Source organism: Tamandua tetradactyla, chromosome 3 (genome assembly GCF_023851605.1).
Source record: "Tamandua tetradactyla isolate mTamTet1 chromosome 3, mTamTet1.pri, whole genome shotgun sequence".
NCBI classification, from domain to species: domain Eukaryota; kingdom Metazoa; phylum Chordata; class Mammalia; order Pilosa; family Myrmecophagidae; genus Tamandua; species Tamandua tetradactyla.
In genome coordinates this window covers 69,706,461-69,731,654 of record NC_135329.1, presented here as the reverse complement: position 1 = coordinate 69,731,654, position 25,194 = coordinate 69,706,461, and the positions used below count along the sequence as shown (strand labels likewise).

General features: G+C 36.7%; 1 protein-coding gene across 3 annotated transcripts in view; it reads left to right on the top strand.

Annotated features, from left to right (window-relative positions):
- The window catches only part of NBAS (NBAS subunit of NRZ tethering complex), a 585,536-nt gene that overhangs the window by 176,197 nt on the left and 384,145 nt on the right, over positions 1–25,194 (top strand). For all 3 annotated transcript variants that reach the window (XM_077153236.1, XM_077153235.1, XM_077153237.1), the window contains 2 exons: positions 223–359; positions 20,990–21,073. In XM_077153236.1, coding sequence (XP_077009351.1) covers positions 223–359; positions 20,990–21,073 — 221 coding nt within the window. The remainder of the gene's footprint in view (positions 1–222; positions 360–20,989; positions 21,074–25,194) is intronic.

Here is a 25,194-nt window from a genome sequence, read left to right as displayed (position 1 = left end):
TCTAAAAAAAATTGTGTTCATTATTTTGAGTTTATAAAGAATTTTTACAATATTAGATTGAGAAACTTGATACACATTAGGGAAAATAAGATATATTTCCTATCACTTCTTATCAGTACTTCATAAAATGTTAGTTTTAAGTTTTTGAATATTGTCATCCAAAATCAGTCCAGTATTTCTAAGATTCACAATGGAAACTTGCCTCTTACCTTTTGTGTATAGGAAAGTAATGTTCAGGCCCTAGAAATCCTTTTTACTTACCATGGATCAGACCTGCTTCCTCATCACCTTGCAATTCTCTCAAACTTCCCAGAGACGACTTCTCCATATGAGTATTCTGTTTTGCTTCCTGAAGCCTGGTAAGTAAATATCTTAACTGAACTTCACTTCTTTCTAAATGATAATGATTTTTTATTCTATGCTGAATATGTTAAATTACAAAAAAATAATTCAAACTTTTCTTTTTTGGTAATAAAATTATTTCAACCTTATTTTTAAGTGATTCTGAGGCCAAAATATGTCTAGTAGAGCAGGATCACCTTAATGTTACCAGGAAGTAACTTTCTCTTTTGAAGCCTCTTGATTTTACTGCCATTTCCTCAGTATGTACTATTCTCTGGTTAATTAACCAGTTTTTGGTATCAAAACATCTGTTTCCCTTAGCTGTACCTTTTAGATAGAAATTGGAGTATAATTTTGATAACTTTAAGTGGTATGGCCCAAGGATCCAGGAATGTCTGAATTCTGCTTTGCCCGATTAACTCTTTCTCCCTCTGACATCCCAGAGGTTGCTATACATACAATGAACAAGGACAAATGGGAAATGAAAGCACCACTTTACTCTTAGACTAACACATTTTATCTCAGTTCAAGGCTGTTTGATAAAGAATTTGTTAAATATGTTAAAGATATAGCCGAAATCTCTGAAGTATGACCCCCAGTCCCAGTTTTACCAAGCCCTTCGGCTTCTGTAGGCCAGAACATGTATTCTTGAGAATTAAGAAAATAAAGTGTATTTGCCTCAGTGCCTGCCTCAAGGAGGGAGAAGCCATTAGCCACCCCACACCCCCAGCCAGAATAGTGCCTGGGGGAAGGGAGAAGAGCCAGTTTATGTCTGGTGTCCTTCATGTACTGCGTGGAGGCAGAAGGCAAAGGACTAACAGGCCACAACTCTGTGTGAGGCCTTTAAAATGCAGTGGGCTATTGTATGCCATTAAAAGTAAAACCACAGAGTCATAACCTCTTCTGTGAGGTCCTTCATAAATTACTCCTTCTTTTGTATTCTCATAATCCTTTGGTAATTCCTGTGGTAGAACACTTTTTCATTGTATTATAGTTAACCATTTTTTATTTCCGCCTTTCTCTTGTTGCTTTATTGAGAAATCCCAAACTGACTTCTAGCAACTGTCTATTCTTTATTTTTGGGTCCTCAGAGACTAGGGTGGGGCTTGTGTTGTGGTACTTTGAAAGTGCCTGTTGACTAGATGAATTTGGTCCATCTTGTGCCCATTTCCAAAAGGGATTGAAGGATATTCTCATGGGAATGTCGTAGAATGAACTCTAACCTGTTAGCCTGGGAGGAGTGCCAGGTTAGTTTTTTTATGAGGTCCAATGGCCTTAAAGTTTCAGTTGCTTTATCAACCCATAGTTAAAGCTTTTTACAAGAATTTCTTCAACTTAATGAATGTGTACGTCAGTAATCATAGAAATTATTTCCTTTAAGAAAATTCAGTTGGATTTGAATACTTATTGTTTCCAAATCATTTGGAATTCTTAGGTGAGATGATCACAGGGTCTCTGTTTAGCTAGAATTTCTCACAGGTGAAATTATGCATCAGAAATTCAAAATTTGAGGTATGCTCAAGTTGTTCCATAATGTATCAATCCAGTAGAATGAATTTGTATTTTCAAAAGAAGCATTCAAACCAGTCATACCGTATAGTTAATGAAACCACAGATTTATTTGGGTTTCATCAGTTTTTTTACTTATATCCTTTTTGTATTCCATGATTTATTTAGTCCAGGATACCATGTTTCATTTATACTTCACTTACTTTTTTTTTAAATATTTTTATTATAAACAATGAACAGACAGACCAGACATACCTACATTCTTGACATAGTCATTCTTGACATGCGAACATTCTTGACATGGTTATGGTCAATAGCTAACTATATCATCACATAGTTGTGTGTTCAACACCATGATCGTTTTTTGAACATTTGCAACTCTCCAGCAAAAGAAAGAAAAAAAAAAAGAATTCATACATGCCATACCCCTTACCACTCTGTTTCATTGACCACTAGTATTTCATTCTGCTCAATTTATTTTAACCTTTGTTTCCCCTATTATTTATTTTTTTATCCATATTTTTTATTCATTTGTCCATGCCGTAGATAAAAGGAGCATCAGACACAAGGTTTTCACAATCACACAGTCACACTGTGAAAACTATATCATTATACAATCATCTTCAAGAAACATAGCTACTGGAACACAGCTCTACAGTTTCAGGCACTTCCCTCCAGCCTCTCCATTACATCTTGGATAACAAGGTGATATCTACTTAATGCATAAGAATAACCTCCAGGATAACCTCTCAACTCTGTTTGAAATCTCTCAGCCACTGACATTTTATTTTGTCTCATTTCTCTCTTCCCCCGTTTGGTCAAGAAGGCTTTCTCAGTCCCATGATGTCGAGTCCCGATTCATCCAGGGAGTTCTGTCCCATGTCGCCAGGGAGATTACACCCCTGGGAAATTTGTCTCATTTCTCTCTTCCCCCTTTTTGTCGAGAAGGTTTTCTCAATCCCTTGATGCTGAGTCCCAGCTCATTCCAGGATTTCTGTCCCACGTTGACAGGAAGGTCCACACCCCTGGGAGTCATGTCCCACATAGAGATGGGGAGGGCAGTGAGCTCGCTTGCCTTGTTGGCTGAGAGAGAGAGAGGCCACATCTGAGGAACAAAAGAGATTTTCTGGGGGTGACACTTAGGCCTAATTTTGAGCAGGTTAGCGTATTCTTTGTAGGGATTAGAGTCATAGGAACAACCCCCAAGACTAAGGGCTTGGCTTATTGATTTGATTGTCCCCACTGCTTGTGTGAATATCAGGAGTTCTCCAAATGGGGAAATTGAATTTTCCCCCTTTCTTGCCATCCCCCCAAAAGGACTTTGCAAATATTTCTTTATTCGCTGTTCAAATTACTCTGGGATTTAGTAGGGCATCACACTGGACAATCCTACAAAATCTCATGCCCTATTCAAGGTTCCATGTATTTATGGTGTTCAGTTAAACAGTCCACATAAGTTAAATTAGGAAATGTACTAGTCAAAATATAAATTTTGTCCCAAATAAACATTTTTTGCTTTAGTCTCACAGAGAAGTTGAGGTTTTAAAATATTAATGGGGATCTATTTTTAACACACTGCGATATTGACATTCCTTTGTTCTTCTTCATGCCAAACAGTTTTTAATTTGTACATTTAGTCACTATCAGTGTATACTCTTGGCATTTGAACATTATACCATCTCAGTCTTTATTGTTTGTCTTTCCTTCTGGTTTCGTTTGTGCACCCAGCCTTCCTCCCTCTATCATTCTCACATTCAGCTTTATTTGGTGTACTAACATTATTGTGCTATAATTAGGAAGTATTAAACTGTCTAATTTATGAATTTTTACAGTCAGTCTTGTTGCACAATCTGTATCCCTGTAGCTCCAATTACCCAATACCTACACTATTTCTATCTCCTGATGATCTCTGTTGCCAACTAAAATTCTCCAAGTTCATTCATTAATGTTAGTTCATATCAGTGAGACCATGCAGTATTTGTTCTTTTATTTCTAGCTAATCTCACTCAGCATAATGTCTTCAAGGTCCATCCACGTTGTTACATGCTTTATGGCTTTATTCTGTCTGACATCTGTGTAATATCCCGTTGTATGTGTATACCACAGCTTGTTTAGCCACTGGTCTGTTGATGGACATATGGACTATTTCCATCTCTTTGCAGTTGTAAATAATGCTGCTATAAACATTGCTATGCGAATGTCCATTTGTCTCCTTACCCTTATGTCCTCTTAATAGATACATAGCAATGGTATTGCTGAATCATATGGCAATTCTATACTTAGCTTCCTGAGGAACCACCAATCTGTCTTCCACAGCAATTGTACCATTTTACATTCCCACTGCCTTCCACAGCAGTTGTACCATTTTACATTCCCACTGAAAGTGAATAAATGTACCTCTTTCTCCACATCCTCTCCAGCACTTGTTGTTTTCTGTTTTAAATTGATAATGGCCATTCTGGTGGTGTGAGATGATATCTCATTGTAGTTTTGATTCTATTTCCCTAATAGCCGGGGAAGTTGAGCATCTTTTCATGTGCCTTTTAGCCATTTGTATTTTGTCTTCTTGGAAGTGTCTGTTTATGTCTTCTGTCCATTTTGTGATTGGGTTTTGTCTTTTTGTTGTTGAGTTGAACAGTCTCTTTATGTATTGTGGATACTGGACCCTAATCTGATGTGTCATTTCCAAATATTGTCTCCCATTGTGTAGGCTGTCTTTTTGCTTTCTTGACAAAGTTCTTTGATGCACAAAAGTGTTTAATTTTAAAATTATTTTTCCCATTCATCTAGTTCTTTCTTTAGTGCTCATGTTTTGGGTGTAAGATCTAGAAATGGCCTCTTATTACAGGTTTTATAAGAAATTTCCCCCTAAAAGTTTTATGGTCTTAGATCTAATGTTTAGGTCTTTGATCCATTTTGACTTAATTTTTGTATAGGGTGTGAGATATGGATCCTCTTTCATTGTTTTGTATGTGGGTATCCAGTTCTCCAAGCACCATTTATTGAAGAGACTGTTCTGTCCCAAGTGAGTTAGCTTGACTGCCTTATCAAAGATCAGTTGTCCATAGATGAGAGGGTCTATACCTGAACGTTCTATACGATTCCATTGTGTCAGTATATCTGTCTTTATGCCAGTACCGCGCTGCTTTGACCACTGTAGCTTCCTAATACGCCTTAAAGTCAGGAAGTGTGAGATCTCCAACTTCATTTTTCTTCTCAGGATATTGTTAGCTATTCGGGGTACCCTGCCCTTCCAGATGAATTTGGTTATTGTTTTTTCTATTTCTGAAAAGCAAATTTTGGGGATTTTAATTGACATTGCATTGAATCTATAATTCAGTTTAGGTAGAATTAACATCTTAACTATATTTAGTCTTCTAATACATGAACATGGCATGCCCTTCAATTTATTTAGGTCTTCTGTGATTTCTTTAAGCAATTTCTTGTAGTTTTCTTTGTACAGGTCTTTTGTATCCTTAATTAAATTTATTCCTAAATATTTTATTCTTTTGGTTGCAATTGTAAATGAAACTTTTTTCTTATTTCTCCCTCAGATTGTTCATTACTAGTGTATAGAAACACTGTAGATTTTTGAGTGTTGTTCTTGTAACCTGCCACCTTGCTGTACTCATTTATTAGCTCTAGTAGTTTTGCTGTGGATTTTTCAGGGTTTTTTTCAGAAGCTTGGTTGAGCATAGCCCCTTGCTGATTGTTAAGTCTCCTTTCCCTCTAGGAGCCAGCCTGCGGGGGATGAGCACTGCCCTCCATGGCTTGGGGGATCTATGGCTCTGGGTGGGATCGCAGCTGGTCCACCTTGTCCAGACTGGTGTACACTGTGTGTCCGATCACTGATGTGGACCCAGCTCTTGTTCTGTACTGGTCCTGGCTATTTCTTAGCTGCTCTGGAGGATGAACTAAATCCCATACCTCACTAAGCCTCCATCTTGGGCTCTATCCCTTTAGTTAATTCTTAATCCTAAGGTATTTCACTATCACCACATTCAGTATGTGTTCTTCAGTGATATGAAATACTGGCAAACCTGATCTTATAATGCAGTATAATAAATCATATTTGTGAGTGACCCATTTTAAGCTGAATTCCTGTTTTTGCTGGATGTGATATTGCAAATTTGAGCTTCATAAAAAGTAAAAATTAAAACAAAGATTTATGTTTATAACTATTTGTTATATATAAAACATCAAATGCTGAATGAAAAAGTTAGTACATGCATGTTTTCTTTGGAGAATTTTTCTGTATTGACTGTTTTAGTTTATTTTTGTACTACTATAACACTGGATTTGAGGATGCCTTTCTTTTCAGATAACTTTCCTTGTGGCATCAGTATTCTTAACTGTTCTGAGGTCCTACAGTGTTTCTTGTTCAGTATTGGGGTATCTATGTAAGAGTCAGGTGGTGATGGAGGTGGAGGTGATGGCTGTTCTTAGAGTGGAGGGGGTGATAGTTGAGGGGTGGTGGTTATGGTGGTGGTGGAGCTGGTATAGGTGGAGGTGGTGTTGTTAGAAGTGGTATAGGTGGTGCTGGTGCTTGTGGAGGTGGTGGTGGTAAAGGTAACAGTGGAAGAGGAGAAATATGAGGATACAGAAGAGAAGGTAGTGGTAAAGGAGGTGATGGAGGTGATGGTGGAGGTAGTAGTGGTAGAAGATGGTGATGATGAGGTTGAGGTGGTGGTGCTGGTAGAGGTGGAGGTTGTGCTTGTGGTACTGCGGATAGCGATGCTTGGGGTGGAGATGCTGGTGGGGGTGTTCCATGGTAATAATGACGGTGGTCGCAGCGGTGGCAGTAGTAGTGTAAGCGCTGTTCTTAGTGATGCTGGCAGTAGGGCTAGGGGGATAGAGAGGGGCAGATTGTATGCCAGAGACTTCCCTACTCATTTTTGCCCTTTTTTTGTTGATTCAAGCGCTTCTGTGTAGAACAGGTTTTCTCAGTTTTTTAACCATTTTTCTTGAAAATTCTTCAGTGCTTCTCCATTGGAGTTTGTGACTTCTCCTAAACTGAACAAGTTCTCTTCTGAAATCATCCTTTGCTCCTGGACAAAAACTTGTTTCTTGGTTTCAATCCTGTTTTTAAGCATTTGGAAAAGAGAGTGCCTTGTGGTAATTGTTGCTTTTTTCTATCTCACAAATCAGATCACATTTTTTTGTTACTGTTGTTTCCCTTGTCTAGGTGTCCTTTTACTCAGGATGGTATCAGCAGTGTTTATTACAGTTTTTAGATATTTGCAAATAGGAATTGTGGTCATTGATATGGTATTATGTATCATAAGATAGATTTTAAAAAGTTAACAAAGTTGGATGTATCTAGTATTTCACTACTTAGGAGAAACCATCTTGTTGGTTTTAAAAATAATGATGCTTTTTACAATAGTCAGTATTTACTGAATGCTTACAATACACTGGATACTGTTCTAATGGTTTTATATGCATTCACTGAGATAAATACTATTATTATCCCTAATAAGGAAATTGATGCAGATTGAATAACTTTATCAGGATTACACAGCTTTGTAAGGTTGGTATCACAATTTTAGCAGAGGTGAGAGTTCTAAGAGCATAATCTTTATTATTATGGTTTAGATCCAAGAAAATATTTGGTGTAGGCTTCGTTTGGTAGTATTACAATGTTGTTTTATTTTGTTAAAGCTGCCAGGATGCAATATATCAGAAATGGGTTGGTTTTTACAAAGGGGATTTACTAGGTTATAAATTTACAGTTCTAAGGCTATGAAAATGTCCAAGTTAAGGCTTCCAGAGATTACTTTCATTGAGGAAAGACAAGTCATGTCCGGGGTTTCTCTGTCACAATGGAAGGTACGCGGTGATAGCTTCTGTCCTCTTTGGGCTTCTGGTTTCAAATGGTTCTCAGCATCTCCAAGTGTCTGTGTGTGGATGCTTTCTCCAAAATCTTCCTCTCTTAAAGGACTCCGGTAAATTAATTAAGACCTACCTTGAATGGGCCGAGGTCACATCTCCAGTGAATCAACCTAATCAAGAGGCCCCATCTCTAATAGTTGTGTACCCACAAGACTGGATTAGAAGAACATGGCTTTTCTGGGGTCATAACAATTTCAAACCAACACAAATATATACTAAATAGATGAGGCAGCCAGATGAGTCCTGGAGATTGAGCTAGTGCTGGGAGGAAAAGTATCCAAACCTTGGAGTAGTATTCTTTTTGCTCTATCACCTTGTCTCTCTTTATCATGCTACTGGCATCTCAGAATGCTGGTAAGTTTCATGGTCGTTTATTAGTCTCTACTCTGTTTTCTGAGTCATGTAATAATGGAATTGAATCCTGTTGGTCCAGAAGAGAGCTCTGAAGGATGCCTTTGGATAATTTTTTTCAATGTGGAATTGAGTGATGGCTAACTTTTTGACTGGTTTCCCATAGTGTTTCAGATCAGTTTGACTAGTTCAGTGATGTTAACCACAGCATAGGCTCAAATTATTGTAATTTTTTTCCTTTATGTTTGTTCTCTGCTATATAGAAATAAATATAACTCCACATCTTAAAACCAATGCATAAGAAGTGGCAATTAGTAATAATACACTGTCTATTTGGCCTCTTGTTTCCAAGGCCTAGAAAACAAATAAAAGGACTTTTTGGAATTAATTCTTGATAGAATTTCTTTGAAATAAAATGTTAATATTTATTTAAAATGTTAATAAACCAGTATGGTTTATTGTTTGGAATAAAACAACCAGTGTTCTAATATAAATGATCCTGAAATTAAGCCAAAGAACCCATTATTTTGTAAAAAGATCATTTAAATTTACCATGCACTTGGTTTTTTTAACGAGTATGAGGCATTTAAATGTTAAGACTTCTTAGGCAAAGTGGGAAAAAATAGATGAAATAAAATATATGTAAATGCTATTTTGTGTTTATAGAGCATTAGAGTCAAAGTGTTAGTTTTCCGTTTAACCCAACTTTCTATGGTTCTAAAGAAGGAGCCATATATATATATATATATATTTTTTTTTTGTACCAGAATTTCATCTAACTTGTTCTATAGTTGATGTATTACATGGGTAATATTTTAGTTGTTAATAGAATTGATGAAAAAGATTTTCTCTAATTTTATTTAGCATTCTGTAATTCTGCTCACCTTATAAAAGAGTAAGTCAGTGATAAAGTTTAGGCATTTTTTAAGGTAAGAACTAAGCAATTATATTGAAGTGGAAACAAAGGTAAGATTTAGGGAAGTACTTATTCTGAAGTCTCTTTTCCCCTCTAAAGTATAGTGAGATATCCAGCTATTTAGATAGTCAGTGTACACCATTACTAGTATAGCTTAACTTTCTGTTTTCACCCTCAGATGTACCGATTCTATATTAGTGTAACTCCTTGGTATATCTGTTTTTTATGAAGAAATTCTCCCTTTTCATTGCTGTGTCCCAATATGGATTTTTATAATAACTGTAAGAGCACTTAAAAAAACAATAGCAACAACAAAAACCATGTAAAAAACCACACCAAACATGCAAAAACCAAACCAAACCAAATTTGCTTTGTTATGCTGTCATCTAAGTAATTCATGTGACAGTTATGAATTAATTTTGCTACTGCATAAATTTGACTTGGTGGCTCTTAAGTAGTAAGCAGGAAAGTGATGGAAATACGATGGGTTTGTGGATTTGGGCTAGTTAATGGCCTCTGTCCTTTCTAGGGGTAGGAGAGCATGTCAGCTGTGATAGTTAGGTTCTGGTATCAACTTGACCAGGTGATAATACCCCGTCATCTGGTAAGGCAAGCACTGGCCTAACTGTTGTTGCAAGGATGTTTCATGCCTGGTTGATAAACTTGAAGGCTGGTTTATTAAATCATCAGTCAGTTGATTGCAGCTGTGATTGATTACATCCGTGATCAACTAAGGGCACAGCTTCTGCAAACAACCTAATCCAATCAGTTGTACTGATCCAATCAGTTGAAGTCTTTTAAGGGGGGCGAATATTCACTGTTTCTTTAGCAGGCAATCCTCTCCTGTGGAGTTCCTTAAGAGCCTTTATTGGAGTTGCCAGTGTTACAGTCTTCCCTGCAGATTAGGGCTCTTGCATTCCCACAGTTATGTGAGATACCTTTATAAATCTCATATTTACAGATACCTCCTTTTGGTTCTGTTTGTCTGGAGAACCCTTACTAATACACCAGCTAAAAGTATAAACTTTGGATTCAGACTAGTTGTGTTCAAATTCTAGTTTTACTACTTATTATGAGGATGGGCATGTTTTCTATTGTGGTATGAAGAAGGTAATATCACCTACTACATTAGGTTTGTAGGATTAAATGAGGTGCTCAATGTAAAAAGCATTGCAGACTCTCTTGTCCACAGTAAGAGATCAACAAATGCTTTTAAGATTTTTGTTGTTGATCATCACTATTTTATATATGAATTTATATATGAATTATATATAAAATTATGAGATATACAGTAATACTGCTAATTATTATTATTGGATCTGTGAGGATCAGCACATTTAGAAAAGGCTAGTTGTGGTGTGCCTTGAAAAGGGCAAAAATACTTTATTAATCCCAATACTTTTCAGGCCTACCTTTCTCTGTGGACCTCTGAGCAGAAATTGTCTTTATGTGATTTGCTGAAAGCGTATATTTATTTAGTGCCTTGGGCAGCTCCTACCCCACAGCCATGCTGTTTCTGTGGGCCTTGCTAGACGGCCCCCTCTGGCACTCTGTTTCTGCATGCCCTGGGCACATGGCTCCCTCTGAGACCCCACTTCTGTTCATCCTGGGCAGCTCTGATCCTGGCCGGCACTCTGCTTCTGCAGGCTTGGGCAGATGGGCCTTCTCTATACACCCTGCTTCTGCACACCTTGGGTGGCTCTGACCCCCGATTTCACCTCACTTCCGCAGACTTGGGTGACTGGCCCCTTCAGATACCCTGCTGCTGCCCCTTGGTCCACTCTAGCCCTCACCCCCACCCTGCTTCTGCAAGCCTTGGGGGGACTGGCCAGGAGGAATAGTGGCTCTGAGTAGGTGGTAGGGGCCAGTCGGACTCAATTCTTGTTCGTCCAGGCTGTTTTGTGATGGACTGTGTTCCAACCATTGAAGATCCTACACAAAGTGGTGTGTGACAAGTGATAGGGCAGCCAGTGAGATACTCAATACAGCAGGCAAGAAGTGTTTGCAGCTTCTTGTGAGAAAACAGTGTACGAGAACTGCCCGGGCTTCTCTCTCTTATTGGTCTCTTCAGTCATAGAGGCAGTTTTGAAGACAACTATAAATTTCAAAGACAGATTCTCAGAGTAAAGTTATCATGATGAATTTCTTACAATTTTTAAAAAGTATTTTTTTATTGTAAAATGAATTTCCTATGATATTTATTGGTAACAAAGCAGCTCTGAGTCATCAAAGATGGGTGACAGGCAGAGCAGAAGTTAGCATAGCAACATAAGGTAACACATGTGGAGGCCTCAGCAGTAATTAGGATGAGCTTAGATCAAGCTTTCTGTGAATTTGGCTGGGTTATAAGGAAACTTCAGTTGCAGGAATGTCCTCTTTCACCAGAGCCAGCATGTAAAGAAAAGGACAAGAAAGGCTGCCCTTGTGTCATTTTCTAAGAGTGAATTTTAGATACCAAATGCCTGGAAGAGCCCTCATCATTTCTTTTTTTTTTTTTTTTTTTTTTTCACATGGGCAGGCACCGGGAAACGAACCCGGGTCCTATGGCATGGCAGGCAAGCATCCTTGCCTGCTGAGCCACTGTGGCCCCTCATCATCTCTTTTTACAGATTACCTCTTGTTGGTAACTTTTTATCCTTAGACAAAAACAAGTCTAAGAAATGATCACCATGTTAGCCTTAGACAAAAAGCTGGCTAAGCCTTTCCATGAAGATAATACCATCATCATTCAGGACAGATTCAAAAGAAACACTAAGGCTGTTTCTAAGATTATCCAGTGCCTTTAAAACATACATTCGTAAATACAGACACATTTTAAGGGCTTACATTTTAATAGAGAAAAATCAATTTTAGAATCCAAGCTGTTTGCCAAGCTGAAATCTTGGGTTGAGGTAATTTTTAACTTCTGGAATCATATTGCTTAATGTCACTAAATAGTAACTTAGACTTTTTTTTTTAATGTGAATTTTTGCACATCTTTAACAATTTTTTTCTCTTTTTTATTAATTAAAAAAATTAACAACTAGCAAACAAAACAATAAGATATCATTCCATTCTACATATATAATCAGTAATTCTTAATATCATCACATAGTTGCATATTCATCATTTCTTAGAACATTTGTATCAATTTAGAAAAAGAAATAAAAAGACAACAGAAAAAGAAATAAAACGATAACAGGGAAGAAAAAGTTATACATACCATACCCCTTACCCCTCGCTTCCATTTACCACTAGTATTTCAAACTAAATTTATTTTAACATTTGTTCCCCCTATTATTTATTTTTATTCCATATGTTCTACTCTTTTGTTGATATGGTAGATAAAAGGAGCATCAGACACAAGGTTTTCACAATCACAGAGTCACATTGTGAAAGCTATATCATTGTTCAATCATCATCAAGAAACATGGCTACTGGAACACAGCTCTGCATTTTCAGGCAGTTCCCTCCAGCCTCTCCACTACATCTTGAACAACAAGGTAATATCTACTTAATGCGTAAGAATAACCTCCAGGATAACCTCTCGACTCTGTTTGGAATCTCTCAGCCATTGACAGTCTCATTTCACTCTTCCCCCTTTTGGTCGAGAAGGTTCTGTAAATCCCTTGATGTTAATTCTCAGCTCATTCTAGGGTTTTTTTCTCAGTCCCTTGATGCTGATTCTCAGCTCAGTCCAGGGTCTCTGTCCCACGTTGCCAGGAAGATCCACATCCCTGGGAGTCATGTCCCATGCAGAGAGTGGGAGGGTGGTGAGACTGCTCGTCATGTTGGCTGGAGGGAGAGGCCACATCTGAGCAACAAAAGAGGCTTTCTTGGGGGGTAACTCTTAGGCCTAAATTTTAAGTAGACTTGACTTCTCCTTTGTGCGGTTAAGTTTCATATGAACAACCCCCAAGACTGGGGACTCAGCCTATAGCTTTGGCTGTCCACACTGCTCATGAGAATATCAAGAATTTGACTTGGGGAAGTTGAATTTCTCCCCACTGTCACCATTCCCCGAATGAGGCTTTCAAATACTTATCCACTCACTGATCAAATCACTCTGAAATTCATCGGGGCATCACTCTGGACAAACCAACAAAATCTCATGTCCTTCCTACCTGAGATTCCAAGTACTTATGATGTTCAATCAAACTATCTACATAAGTTATATTAAGAAATGCTCTTGTCAAAATATAAATTTTATAACAAATAAACATTTTTTGCTTTAGACTCACACATAAGGTGACATTTTAAAATATTAATTACCATCTATTTTCAGTATCCTGCAATAATGACATTCCTTTGTTCTTCCTCATGCAAAAACATTTTTAAAATTTGTACATTGTACATTTCACTATTGTTATACACTCGAGGCATTCCTAGATTATACCATCTCGATCTTTAAAATCTATCTTTCTTTGTTATTTCTTTTATGTCCCCAGCCCTCCTCCCTCTATCATTCTCACATGCAGCTTCATTCAGTGTTTTAACATAATTACATTACAGTTAGGTAGTATTGTGCTGTCCATTTCATCTTTAACAATTTTTTTTTTCATATTTTTTTTATTAATTAAAAAAGAATTAACAAAACAATTAGAAATCATTCCAATCTACATGTACAATCAGTAATTCTTAATAACATCACATAGTTGCATATTCATCATTTCTTAGTACATTTGCATCGATTTAGAAGAAGAAATAAAAAGATAACAGAATAAGAATTAAAACAATAATAGAAAGAAAAAAAAAAACAAAAACAAAAACAAAAAACCTATACCTCACATGCAGCTTCATTCAGTGTTTTAACATAATTGCATTACAATTGGGTAGTATTGTGCTGTCCATTTCTGAGTTTTTATATCCAGTCCCGTTGTACAGTCTGTATCCCTTCAGCTCCAATTATCCCTTCTCTTTTTTTTTTTTTTTTAATTAACGGAAAAAAGAAATTAACCCAACATTTAGAGAGCATACCATTCTACATATGCAATCATTAATTCTTAACATCATCACATAGATGCATGGTCATCATTTCTTAGTACATATGCATTGGTTTAGAAGAACTAGCAACATAACCGAAAAAGATATAGAATGTTAATATAGAGAAAAAAATAAAAGTAATAATAGTAAAATCAAAACAAAACAAAACAAAACAAAGCAAAAACCTATAGCTCAGATGCAGCTTCATTCAGTGTTTTAACATGATTACTTTACAATTAGGTATTATTGTGCTGTCCATTTTTGAGTTTTTGTATCTAGTCCTGTTACACCGTCTGTATCCCTTCAACTCCAATTGGCCATTATCTTACCCTGTTTCTACCTCCTGCTGGACTCTGTTATCAAGGACATATTCCAAATTTATTCTCGAATGTCTGTTCACATCAGTGGGACCATACAGTATTTGTCCTTTAGTTTTTGGCTAGACTCACTCAGCATAATGTTCTCTAGGTCCATCCATGTTAATACATGCTTCATAAGTTTATCCTGTCTTAAAGCTGCATAGTATTCCATCGTATGTATATACCACAGTTTGTTTAGCCACTCTTCTGTTGATGGAGATTTCGGCTGTTTCCATCTCTTTGCAATTGTAAATAACGCTGCTATAAACATTGGTGTGCAAATGTCCGTTTGTGTCTTTGCCCTTAAGTCCTTTGAGTATATTCCCAGCAATGGTATTGCTGGGTCGTATGGCAATTCTATATTCAGCTTTTTGAGGAACCGCCAAACTGCCTTCCACAGTGGTTGCACCATTTGATATTCCCACCAACAGTGAATAAGTGTGCCTCTTTCTCCGCATCCTCTCCAGCACTTGTCATTTTCTGTTTTGTTGATAATGGCCATTCTGGTGGGTGTGAGATGATATCTCATTGTGGTTTTGATTTGCATTTCTCTAATGGCCAGGGACATTGAGCATCTCTTCATGTGCCTTTTGGCCATTTGTATTTCCTCTTCTGATAGGTGTCTGTTCAAGTCTTTTTCCCATTTTGTAATTGGGTTGGCTGTCTTTTTGTTGTTGAGATGAACAATCTCTTTATAAATTCTGGATACTAGACCTTTATCTGATATATCATTTCCAAATATTGTCTCCCATTGTGAAGGCTGTCTTTCTACTTTCTTGATGAAGTTCTTTGATGCACAAAAGTGTTTAATTTTGAGGAGTTCCCATTTATTTATTTCCTTCTTCAGTGCTCTTGCTTTAGGTTTAAGGTCCATAAAACCGCCTCCAGTTGTAAGATCCATAAGATATCTCCCAACATTTTCCTCTAACTGTTTTATGGTCTTAGACCTAATGTTTAGATCTTTGATCCATTTTGAGTTAACTTTTGTATAGGGTGTGAGAGATGGGTCTTCTTTTTTTTTTTTTTTTTTTTTTTTTTATTTTTTTTATTAACGGAAAGAAAAAAAAAAAGAAATTAACACAACATTTAGAAATCATACCATTCTACATATGCACTCAGTAATTCTTAACATCATCACATAGATGCATGATCATTGTTTCTTACTACATTTGTATCGGTTTAGAGGAACTAGCAACACAACAGAAAAAGATATAAAATGTTAATATAAAGAAAAGAAATAAAAGTAGTAGTAATAGTAAAAAACAACAACAACAAACAAACCAACAAGCAAACAAAAACAAAAAAAACCCTATAGCTCAGATGCAGCTTCATTCAGTATTTTAACATGATTACTTTACAATTAGGTATTATTGTGCTGTCCATTTTTGAGTTTTTGTATCTAGTCCTGTTGCACAGTCTGTATCCCTTCACCTTCAATTACCCATTGTCTTACCCTGTTTCTAACTCCTGCTGAACTCTGTTACCAATGACATATTTCAAGTTTATTCTCGAATATCCGTTCACATCAGTGGGACCATACAGTATTTGTCCTTTAGTTTTTGGCTGGATTCACTCAGCATAATATTCTCTAGGTCCATCCATGTTATTACATGGTTCATAAGTTTATCTTGTCTTAAGGCTGCATAATATTCCATCGTATGTATATACCACAGTTTGTTTAGCCACTCTTCTGTTGATGGAGATTTTGGCTGTTTCCATCTCTTTGCAATTGTAAATAACGCTGCTATAAACATTGGTGTGCAAATGTCCGTTTGTGTCTTTGCCCTTAAGTCCTTTGAGTAGATACCTAGCAATGGTATTGCTGGGTCGTATGGCAATTCTATATTCAGCTTTTTGAGGAACCGCCAAACTGCCTTCCACAGTGGTTGCACCCTTTGACATTCCCACCAACAGTGGATAAGTGTGCCTCTTTCTCCGCATCCTCTCCAGCACTTGTCATTTTCTGTTTTGTTGATAATGGCCATTCTGGTGGGTGTGAGATGATATCTCATTGTGGTTTTGATTTGCATTTCTCTAATGGCCAGGGACATTGAGCATCTCTTCATGTGCCTCTTGGCCATCCGTATTTCTTCTTCTGGTAGGTGTCTGTTTAAGTCTTTTTCCCATTTTGTAATTGGGTTGGCTGTCTTTTTGTTGTTGAGTTGAATAATCTCTTTATAAATTTTGGATACTAGACCTTTATCTGATATGTCGTTTCCAAATATTGTCTCCCATTGTGTAGGCTGTCTTTCTACTTTCTTGATGAAGTTCTCTGATGCACAAAAGTGTTTAATTTTGAGGAGCTCCCATTTATTTATTTCCTTCTTCAGTGTTCTTGCTTTAGGTTTAAGGTCCATAAAACCACCTCCAGTTGTAAGATCCATAAGATATCTCCCAACATTTTCCTCTATCTGTTTTATGGTCTTAGACCTAATGTTTAGATCTTTGATCCATTTTGAGTTAACTTTTGTATAGGGTGTGAGAGATGGGTCTTTTTTCATTCTTTTGCATATGGATATCCAGTTCTCTAGGCACCATTTATTGAAGAGACTGCTCTGTCCCAGGTGAGTTGGCTTGACTGCCTTATCAAAGATCAAATGTCCATAGATGAGAGGGTCTATATCTGAGCACTCTATTCGATTCCATTGGTCGATATATCTATCTTTATGCCAATACCATGCTGTTTTGACCACTGTGGCTTCATAATATGCCTTAAAGTCAGGCAGCGCGAGACCTCCAGCTTCATTTTTTTTCCTCAAGATGTTTTTAGCAATTCGGGGCACCCTGCCCTTCCAGATAAATTTGCTTATTGGTTTTTCTATTTCTGAAAAATAAGTCGTTGGGATTTTGATTGGTATTGCATTGAATCTGTAAATCAATTTAGGTAGGATTGACATCTTAACTATATTTAGTCTTCCAATCCATGAACATGGTATGCCCTTCCATCTATTTAGGTCTTCTGTGATTTCTTTTAACAGTTTTTTGTAGTTTTCTTTATATAGGTTTTTTGTCTCTTTGGTTAAATTTATTCCTAGGTATTTTATTCTTTTAGTTGCGATTGTAAATGGGATTCGTTTCTTGATTTCCACCTCAGCTTGTTCATTACTAGTGTATAGAAAAGCTACAGATTTTTGAATGTTGATCTTGTAGCCTGCTACTTTGCTGTACTCATTTATTAGCTCTAGTAGTTTTGTTGTGGATTTTTCCGGGTTTTCGACGTATAGTATCATATCGTCTGCAAACAGTGATAGTTTTACTTCTTCCTTTCCAATTTTGATGCCTTGTATTTCTTTTTCTTGTCTAATTGCTCTGGCTAGAACCTCCAACACAATGTTGAATAATAGTGGTGATAGTGGACATCCTTGTCTTGTTCCTGATCTTAGGGGGAAAGTTTTCAATTTTTCCCCATTGAGGATGATATTAGCTGTGGGTTTTTCATATATTCCCTCTATCACTTTAAGGAAGTTCCCTTGTATTCCTATCTTTTGAAGTGTTTTCAACAGGAAAGGATGTTGAATCTTGTCAAATGCCTTCTCTGCATCAATTGAGATGATCATGTGATTTTTCTGCTTTGATTTTTTTGATATGGTGTATTACATTAATTGATTTTCTTATGTTGAACCATCCTTGCATACCTGGGATGAATCCTACTTGGTCATGATGTATAATTCTTTTAATGTGTTGTTGGATACGATTTGCTAGAATTTTATTGAGGATTTTTGCATCTGTATTCATTAGAAAGATTGGTCTGTAGTTTTCTTTTTTTGTAATATCTTTGCCTGGTTTTGGTATGAGGGTGATGTTGGCTTCATAGAATGAATTAGGCAGTTTTCCCTCCACTTCGATTTTTTTGAAGAGTTTGAGGAGAATTGGTACTAATTCTTTCTGGAACGTTTGGTAGAATTCACATGTGAAGCCCTCTGGTCCTGGACTTTTCTTTTTAGGAAGCTTTTGAATGACTAATTCAATTTCTTTACTTGTGATTGGTTTGTTGAGGTCATCTATGTCTTCTTGAGTCAAAGGTGGTTGTTCGTGTCTTTCCAGGAACCCGTCCATTTCCTCTAAATTGTTGTATTTATTAGCGTAAAGTTGTTCATAGTATCCTGTTATTACCTCCTTTATTTCTGTGAGGTCAGTAGTTATGTCTCCTCTTCCATTTCTGATCTTATTTATTTGCATCCTCTCTCTTCTTCTTTTTGTCAATCTTGATAGGGGCCCATCAATCTTATTGATTTTCTCATAGAACCAACTTCTGGTCTTATTGATTTTCTCTACTGTTTTCATATTTTCAATTTCATTTATTTCTGCCCTGATCTTTGTTATTTCTTTCCTTTTGCTTGCTTTGGGATTAGTTTGCTGTTCTTTCTCCAGTTCTTCCAATTGAACAGTTAATTCCTGCATTTTTGCCTTTTCTTCTTTTCTGATATAGGCATTTAGGGCAATAAATTTCCCTCTTAGCACTGCCTTTGCTGCATCCCATAAGTTTTGATATGTTGTGTTTTCATTTTCATTTGCCTCGAGGTATTTACTAATTTCTCTTGCAATTTCTTCTTTGACCCACTCGTTGTTTAAGAGTGTATTGTTGAGCCTCCAGGTATTTGTGAATTTTCTGGCATTCCGCCTATTATTGATTTCCAACTTCATTCCTTTATGATCCGAGAAAGTGTTGCGTATGATTTCAATCTTTTTAAATTTGTTAAGACTTGCTTTGTGACCCAGCATATGGTCTATCTTTGAGAATGATCCATGAGCACTTGAGAAAAAGGTGTATCCTGCTGTTGTGGGATGTAATGTCCTATAAATGTCTGTTAAGTCTAGCTCCTTTATAGTAATATTCAGATTCTCTATTTCTTTATTGATCCTCTGTCTAAATGTTCTGTCCATTGATGAGAGTGTCATCTTTAACAATTTTGATGTCACTTTGGCTAACCATACATTATCTAAATTCAATCTTCAAAATTCAGTTGAATCTACAAAAGTGAAACATATCAGACCTCCACTAATGCTTCAGCTTTTGTTCTTCAGCAGCCAAAATACAAAAATGCCTTTTATTTATAGATTCCAAACCGCTAATAAAGCCTTTATTATTTTTCCTACTCTCAAACGTGATAATAGTCTAAGATGCCTAATATTTGGCTTCACTTTGGACTTAAGTGTTTTGTTGTAAACTCTTTTCACAGCCATACTTAGGGTAGCAATAAATAATTTCTGTCTGTTTTCAAGTGTTTCTAGATAAGGGATTAAAAAAAAAAGCTAGCACTTTTTTGTTTGATATAATATAAACTATGTTCTTTCCAGGGTCAGGGATGATTAAGGGAGAACCGTGGCTTAAACATTTGGCTCACTAATTACTGCGATGGGCTTGCTTGCTGACTAACCCGTCAGCACCGTCCCTTCCCCGTCGGCACCGTCCCTTTCCAGACTAGCCCATGAGACACTGTGTACCCTGCGCTCCTCCTCTGCTCCTGTGCCCTACGGTGGTCTCCTGTGACCGTGTGCACGAAGACTAGTCTCTTCAGCAAAATAGTTTTCAAAATTTATAAATTTCTCTAGTGCAAGGCATATTTCCTAACCGAATAGTATAAGAAAGTACCAGCACAACCTAGTAATGTGAAAAAGTGTAATCCTTTTCCTTGCGCTGTTATAAATTATGAGGAAAATACTATTATTATTCAAAAGTGTGAGAGGAAATGTTTTATTGAATTATAAAAACAAGGCCCTTGAATTATTAAAATAATTCTTTGCCTTTATTTTTAATTCATCATGTTTCAGGTGTTTTGTGGATTCATGGAGTGTTAGAGCTGAAAAGAACCTTAGAGATAATGTTTAAAATGCTTCACTCTAGAAAGTCCCAGAGATGGCACAGCTAATATTTTTTTCTCTTGTCCATGCCTCCTGAATTATAGCACATCACCGTCCTGTCTCTACTTGCTTTTCCTTTTTCATTTGTTCTTAATTCCATCCAATCAGGCGTTATCCTTATCTTCTTCAGATCCCCCCTGAAGTATTTCTTCACTTTTGCTATTACCCATCTTATAGATCTGTGTTGTCCAACCTGGTGGCCACTGGCCACATGTTGCTATTTCAATTTTAATTTGAATGAATTAAATCAAATTAAAATTCACTTTTTAAATAGAAACTACCACATTCCAAGTGCTTATTAGGTCCATGAAACTATTGATTACTGTATTGAATAGCACAGAATAGCACAGATATAGAACATTTCTATGATCATAAAATATTCTTTTAATAGCACTGCCATAGACTGAAAGTTTTTCTAGGGCATAGGGCCGTTTATTATGGTATGTGAATTCTAGTGCATGTAATATAGGTTCTTGATAAATGTTTTTAAAACTTGTGAATGAACACAACTCCTACCATCTTTCAGTTACTTGTCTACATTTTTATTTTGAATTTTTATTTAACCATTTTATGAAGGAAGGGAAGTCAGCAGTTCGATATTTTCCTTTCACTTAATTCACTGTGTACAATATGTCTCATGTACCATTTAATAAATCATAAACAGGAATCTTGGAGGTTAAAGTTGTAGAGATGCTTTTTGCAGTCTTTTATAATCTTTGTGTCGTTAGTTGTTGAGATGATTGTTTGTATTATCCTCAGTTTGTGTTAACTGCTTATGTATTTTTTTAAATTTAAGTTCTGATGGTGACTCCTTGGTGATCATTCCTTGGCACGAACATAAACACCGGAATAAAGATTGGTGCGAGGAGCTGGAGTGCAGGTAAGTATGAGCCAGTGTCCTCCATTCTTTGTGGAATGGATGAATAGGTGGTCTGAGTAAAGTATGCTTTTTTTACTTGGTGGCGGTCTCTGAGTTTGACAAGTTTTCACTCAGTTTGTGTTAATTTTTTAAATGGGAAAAATATTAAAATGCTATAAAGGAATGATTTAAAAATGATCCTCAAATCACATCTTTTCATTTTGAGATATTCTCTTTTTATTCTTTGACATATACATTTGGAAAATAATGGGAACTATTTTTTATAGCGATAATCATGGTATGAATGTAGTTTTGTTCTTGAATTAGTTTCATCTTTCATTTTTGTGAGGTTGGCCTTGGAAAGCCTCAGAATGCCGAGGCAGTCAGTACTGCAGAAGGCGGGGGCGGGTGTGGGGCTGAACGTTCATGCGCGGGGCTGCGGGGCCCCTTCGTCTCTGGCTCCTTCTCGTCGCTTTTGAACCAGCGGGCATCCAGATTGAGCCAGAAGACCCCAGATTTCTGGACACTAAGCACAGCATTTAGTAGGGGTGAAGTGATAGTACTAAAAATTGAGGCATTCAGTGAAAATCAGTGACCTTCTAGTTGTAGCTAGAAAATAATAGCACAAATTAAAAAAATGACTATAATATTCAAATTCTAGGCATTCCAGAAAGATACTACAAAGGTTATAATAAAAGGTGAGAAATTATAAGAAGTAATCCAAAACTATTAGCTAGAGTTGAGAATTATGACTTTCCAGATTGAAATGCTCACATGACCCTCCAGAATTTCAGTGATAAAATCTTTGAAAGAGGAAAAACATGCCACAAAAAGAAGAATTGAGAATCAGAATGACCTCAGACGTCTCAAGAATGACACTAGAAGTTAGAAGACAATGGAGAAGTCCTTTCAAAAGTTTAAAGAAAATTTTTTTGTAATCTAACTTTCTATATATCTGGCCAAAATCATCAATCAAGTAAGAGGTTAACCATGTAAGATCTAAAAAAATGTGTTTACCACAAAGCACACCTCATTTAGAGGGCCACTGTAAGATGTAGTTTATGAAAACGAGGGTGTAAAGCGAGAACAGAAAGTCCACTGGATTGGAAATAGGCTCTCACACGGGCAGTGGCAGAAACCAGGCCCTGGATAACACCTGTGCTCTGTCAGGGAGAGCAGCCTCTCCAGATCGTGGAGGAGTGTGAATGACTTCTAGAGTCAGGGCTCCTGAAAATCTAAAAATAGAACTGGTATGCTATCTGATACAGTTGACCATTTAGAAAATATTGTTTCTATTTTGCTATTGATCTAGAGCATTTGAAAAAAATAATAGTGGGTGCCTATAAATAGATGGGAAGGGGAGAGGGACAACTGGCAGTTGTTAACTTCAGAAAATAAAAATTAAGAAGAATAGTCACCATTGTGTATTATATTCACATAATGATAATTATGTAAATGATTAATGGTTGAATCCATATTGTGGTATATCCAAATGAGAGGAAGAGGTTTAAGGGAAGTTGAGTAATTTTCGTTTAAGAAATCTAAAGTGTTTAAAGAAAATAAACCAGGAAACAGTAACAAACACAAGGAGGTAAAAACCAAGAAGCAAGTTGAAAGGCTTAGATGTGGTGACAGGGTGGTGGGGTGGCGGGTGATGACAGAGACAGTGAGGGCTGTGGACAGGATTGTGTCTTGACTGGATGTGAGTCCCTGTACACTTTCTACTTGCTGCGAGTGTTTTCATACCTACTGTTATCTGTCAAAAATAAATAGATAGAAGCTTCCCCACTAATGTGATAGTCCCAGGTGAGACTTGCATATGCCCTTTATGTCAGTGGACAGTGCTGGGAGCTTCTCTTCATTTTGTATTCAGGCAGTTTTGATATCCGAATTAATGGAATATGTAATTCTTAGTTACTTTTTCTACTACAGTATTTTAGTATTATAGCAGTTGAACAACCTGCTAACTTTTTGCTATTATTTTTTTCTTTTTATGAATTCACAACTCTGTAAATTTATTAAAAGTGATTGGATTGTACACTTAAGACAGGTGAATTTTATGTTTTGTAAATGATAAATCATTAAAACTTTAAAATCGATTATATTTTTAAATATTAGCAATACGCAATTGGAAATTGAAATAGAAAAATACAATTTTGAAAATATCAAACATAAGAAATAGAGATATAATATAAGAAAATATGAACAAGACATGAACACTGACAACTACAAAACATTGCTGAGTGAAATTGTAGAAAACCTAATTAAATGAAGATATATACTGAGTTCATCAATCAAGACTCAGTTTTGCTTAATATATTAGCATCCTTTAACACAGGTGATCTCTCCTTGCCTTCTCCACTTGGATTCCAGGAATCAATCATTTTGGTTCTGTTATGTCACTCTAGCTCCTGAACAGTTATTTTTATTCATTCTTCTCATTTTCCTGAACTCTTTGTTTTACAGTGGCACAGGGCTCAACTTTGGATTTTCTCTCTACTGTATCTACTACTCTTTACGCCCTGAGATAAGTATGTAAGAAACCCTGGCCAGACTACTGAATGATGAAAGAACATTCATAGAGAAACCCCATCTTTCCAGCTACCCTGCCAAATCTTTGGATGTATTGTTGAGGTGATTTTAACCTCTCCACCTCCAGGTCAGCCTATCAGATGAGTTGAACTTCTTGAGTAATCCCTTGCAAAGTTAGCCAAAGGACTACCCAACTGAGCGTAGCCCAGTTTTCTCACCCAGAATTGTGGACCAAAAGTGGCTTTCGATTTAAACCACTAGATGTCGGGATTGTTTGTTTGTTAGCAGTCGATAACTGACATAGGCCTTTCAAGAACCTCCAGCCTTCTTTGACTTAACCTTCAATCCTTTCCTCATTTTTAATTTTGCTTTAACAACACAAGATTGCTTGTTCTTTTCTAGGCATAAAAATCATACTCCTTCCTTACAACATTGGCATTTGCTGTACCCTCTGCCTACATTACAAGACACATCCCAGATATTTTCTGGTTTTATTCTGTTAGGCCCTTCAGATCTATGTCCAAATGGCATATTATCATTGAGGCTTCTCATGGCCATTCAAAATTAAATAGAAGCTATACCTCAGAGCTCTTCATCCTTCATCCCTTTTTTTTTTTTTTTTTTAGCTTTTTTTATCGTATAGTATAGCATATATACAAAGCAAAGAAATAAAAAAGCAACAGTTTTCAAAGCACTCTTCAACAAGTCGTTACGGAACAGATCCCAGAGTTTGTCATGGGCTGCTATATGATCGTCTCAGATTTTCCCTTCTAGCTGCTCCAGAATATAAGAGGCTAGAATGATTAAATATTTTTTTATCGTCACAATTGACTTTTTTCTTTTTTTTTTTGTGAAAAATAACGTATATATAAAAACCTATAAATTTCAAAGCACAGCACCGCAAATTATATGTAGAACATATTTCAGAGTTTGACATGGATTATAATTCCACAATTTTAGGTTTTTGCTTCTAGCTGCTCTAAACTACTGGAGACTAAACGTGATAATAATTTAATGATTCAGCATTCGTATTCATTTGTTAAGTCTTATCTTCTCTGTATAACTCCACTATCACCTTTGATCTTTCCATCCCTCTCTTTAGGAGTGTTTAGGCTATGGTCATTCTAACTTTTTCACGTTGGAAGGGTCTTTTACTAATATGGGGTAGAGAGATGGAACTATATGATGTTCTGGAGAGGCTGGGCTAGGTTTCAGGACTTATCTGGACCAGGACCCATCTGGAGGTTGTAGGTTTCTGAAAAGTTACTCTAGTGCCTGGAACTATTGTGGAATCTTAGACATTGCCCCAGGTCTTCTTTAGGATTGGCTGGAATGCTCCTGGTTGGCAGGTTATGATAGGTAGCAATGTCTAATTGAAGCTTGCGTAAGAGCAACCTCCAGAGTAGCCTCTCAATACCTCCAGAGTAGCCTCTCAATTCTATTTGAACTCTCTGTCATTGATACTTTATTAGTTACACTGCTTTTCCACCTTGTCGTCAACATGGAATTGTTGATCTCACGGTGCCAGGGCTGGTTTCATCCCTGGGAGTCATCTCCCATGTCGCCAAGGAGACTTTCACCCCTGGATGTCATGTCCCATGTAGGGGGGA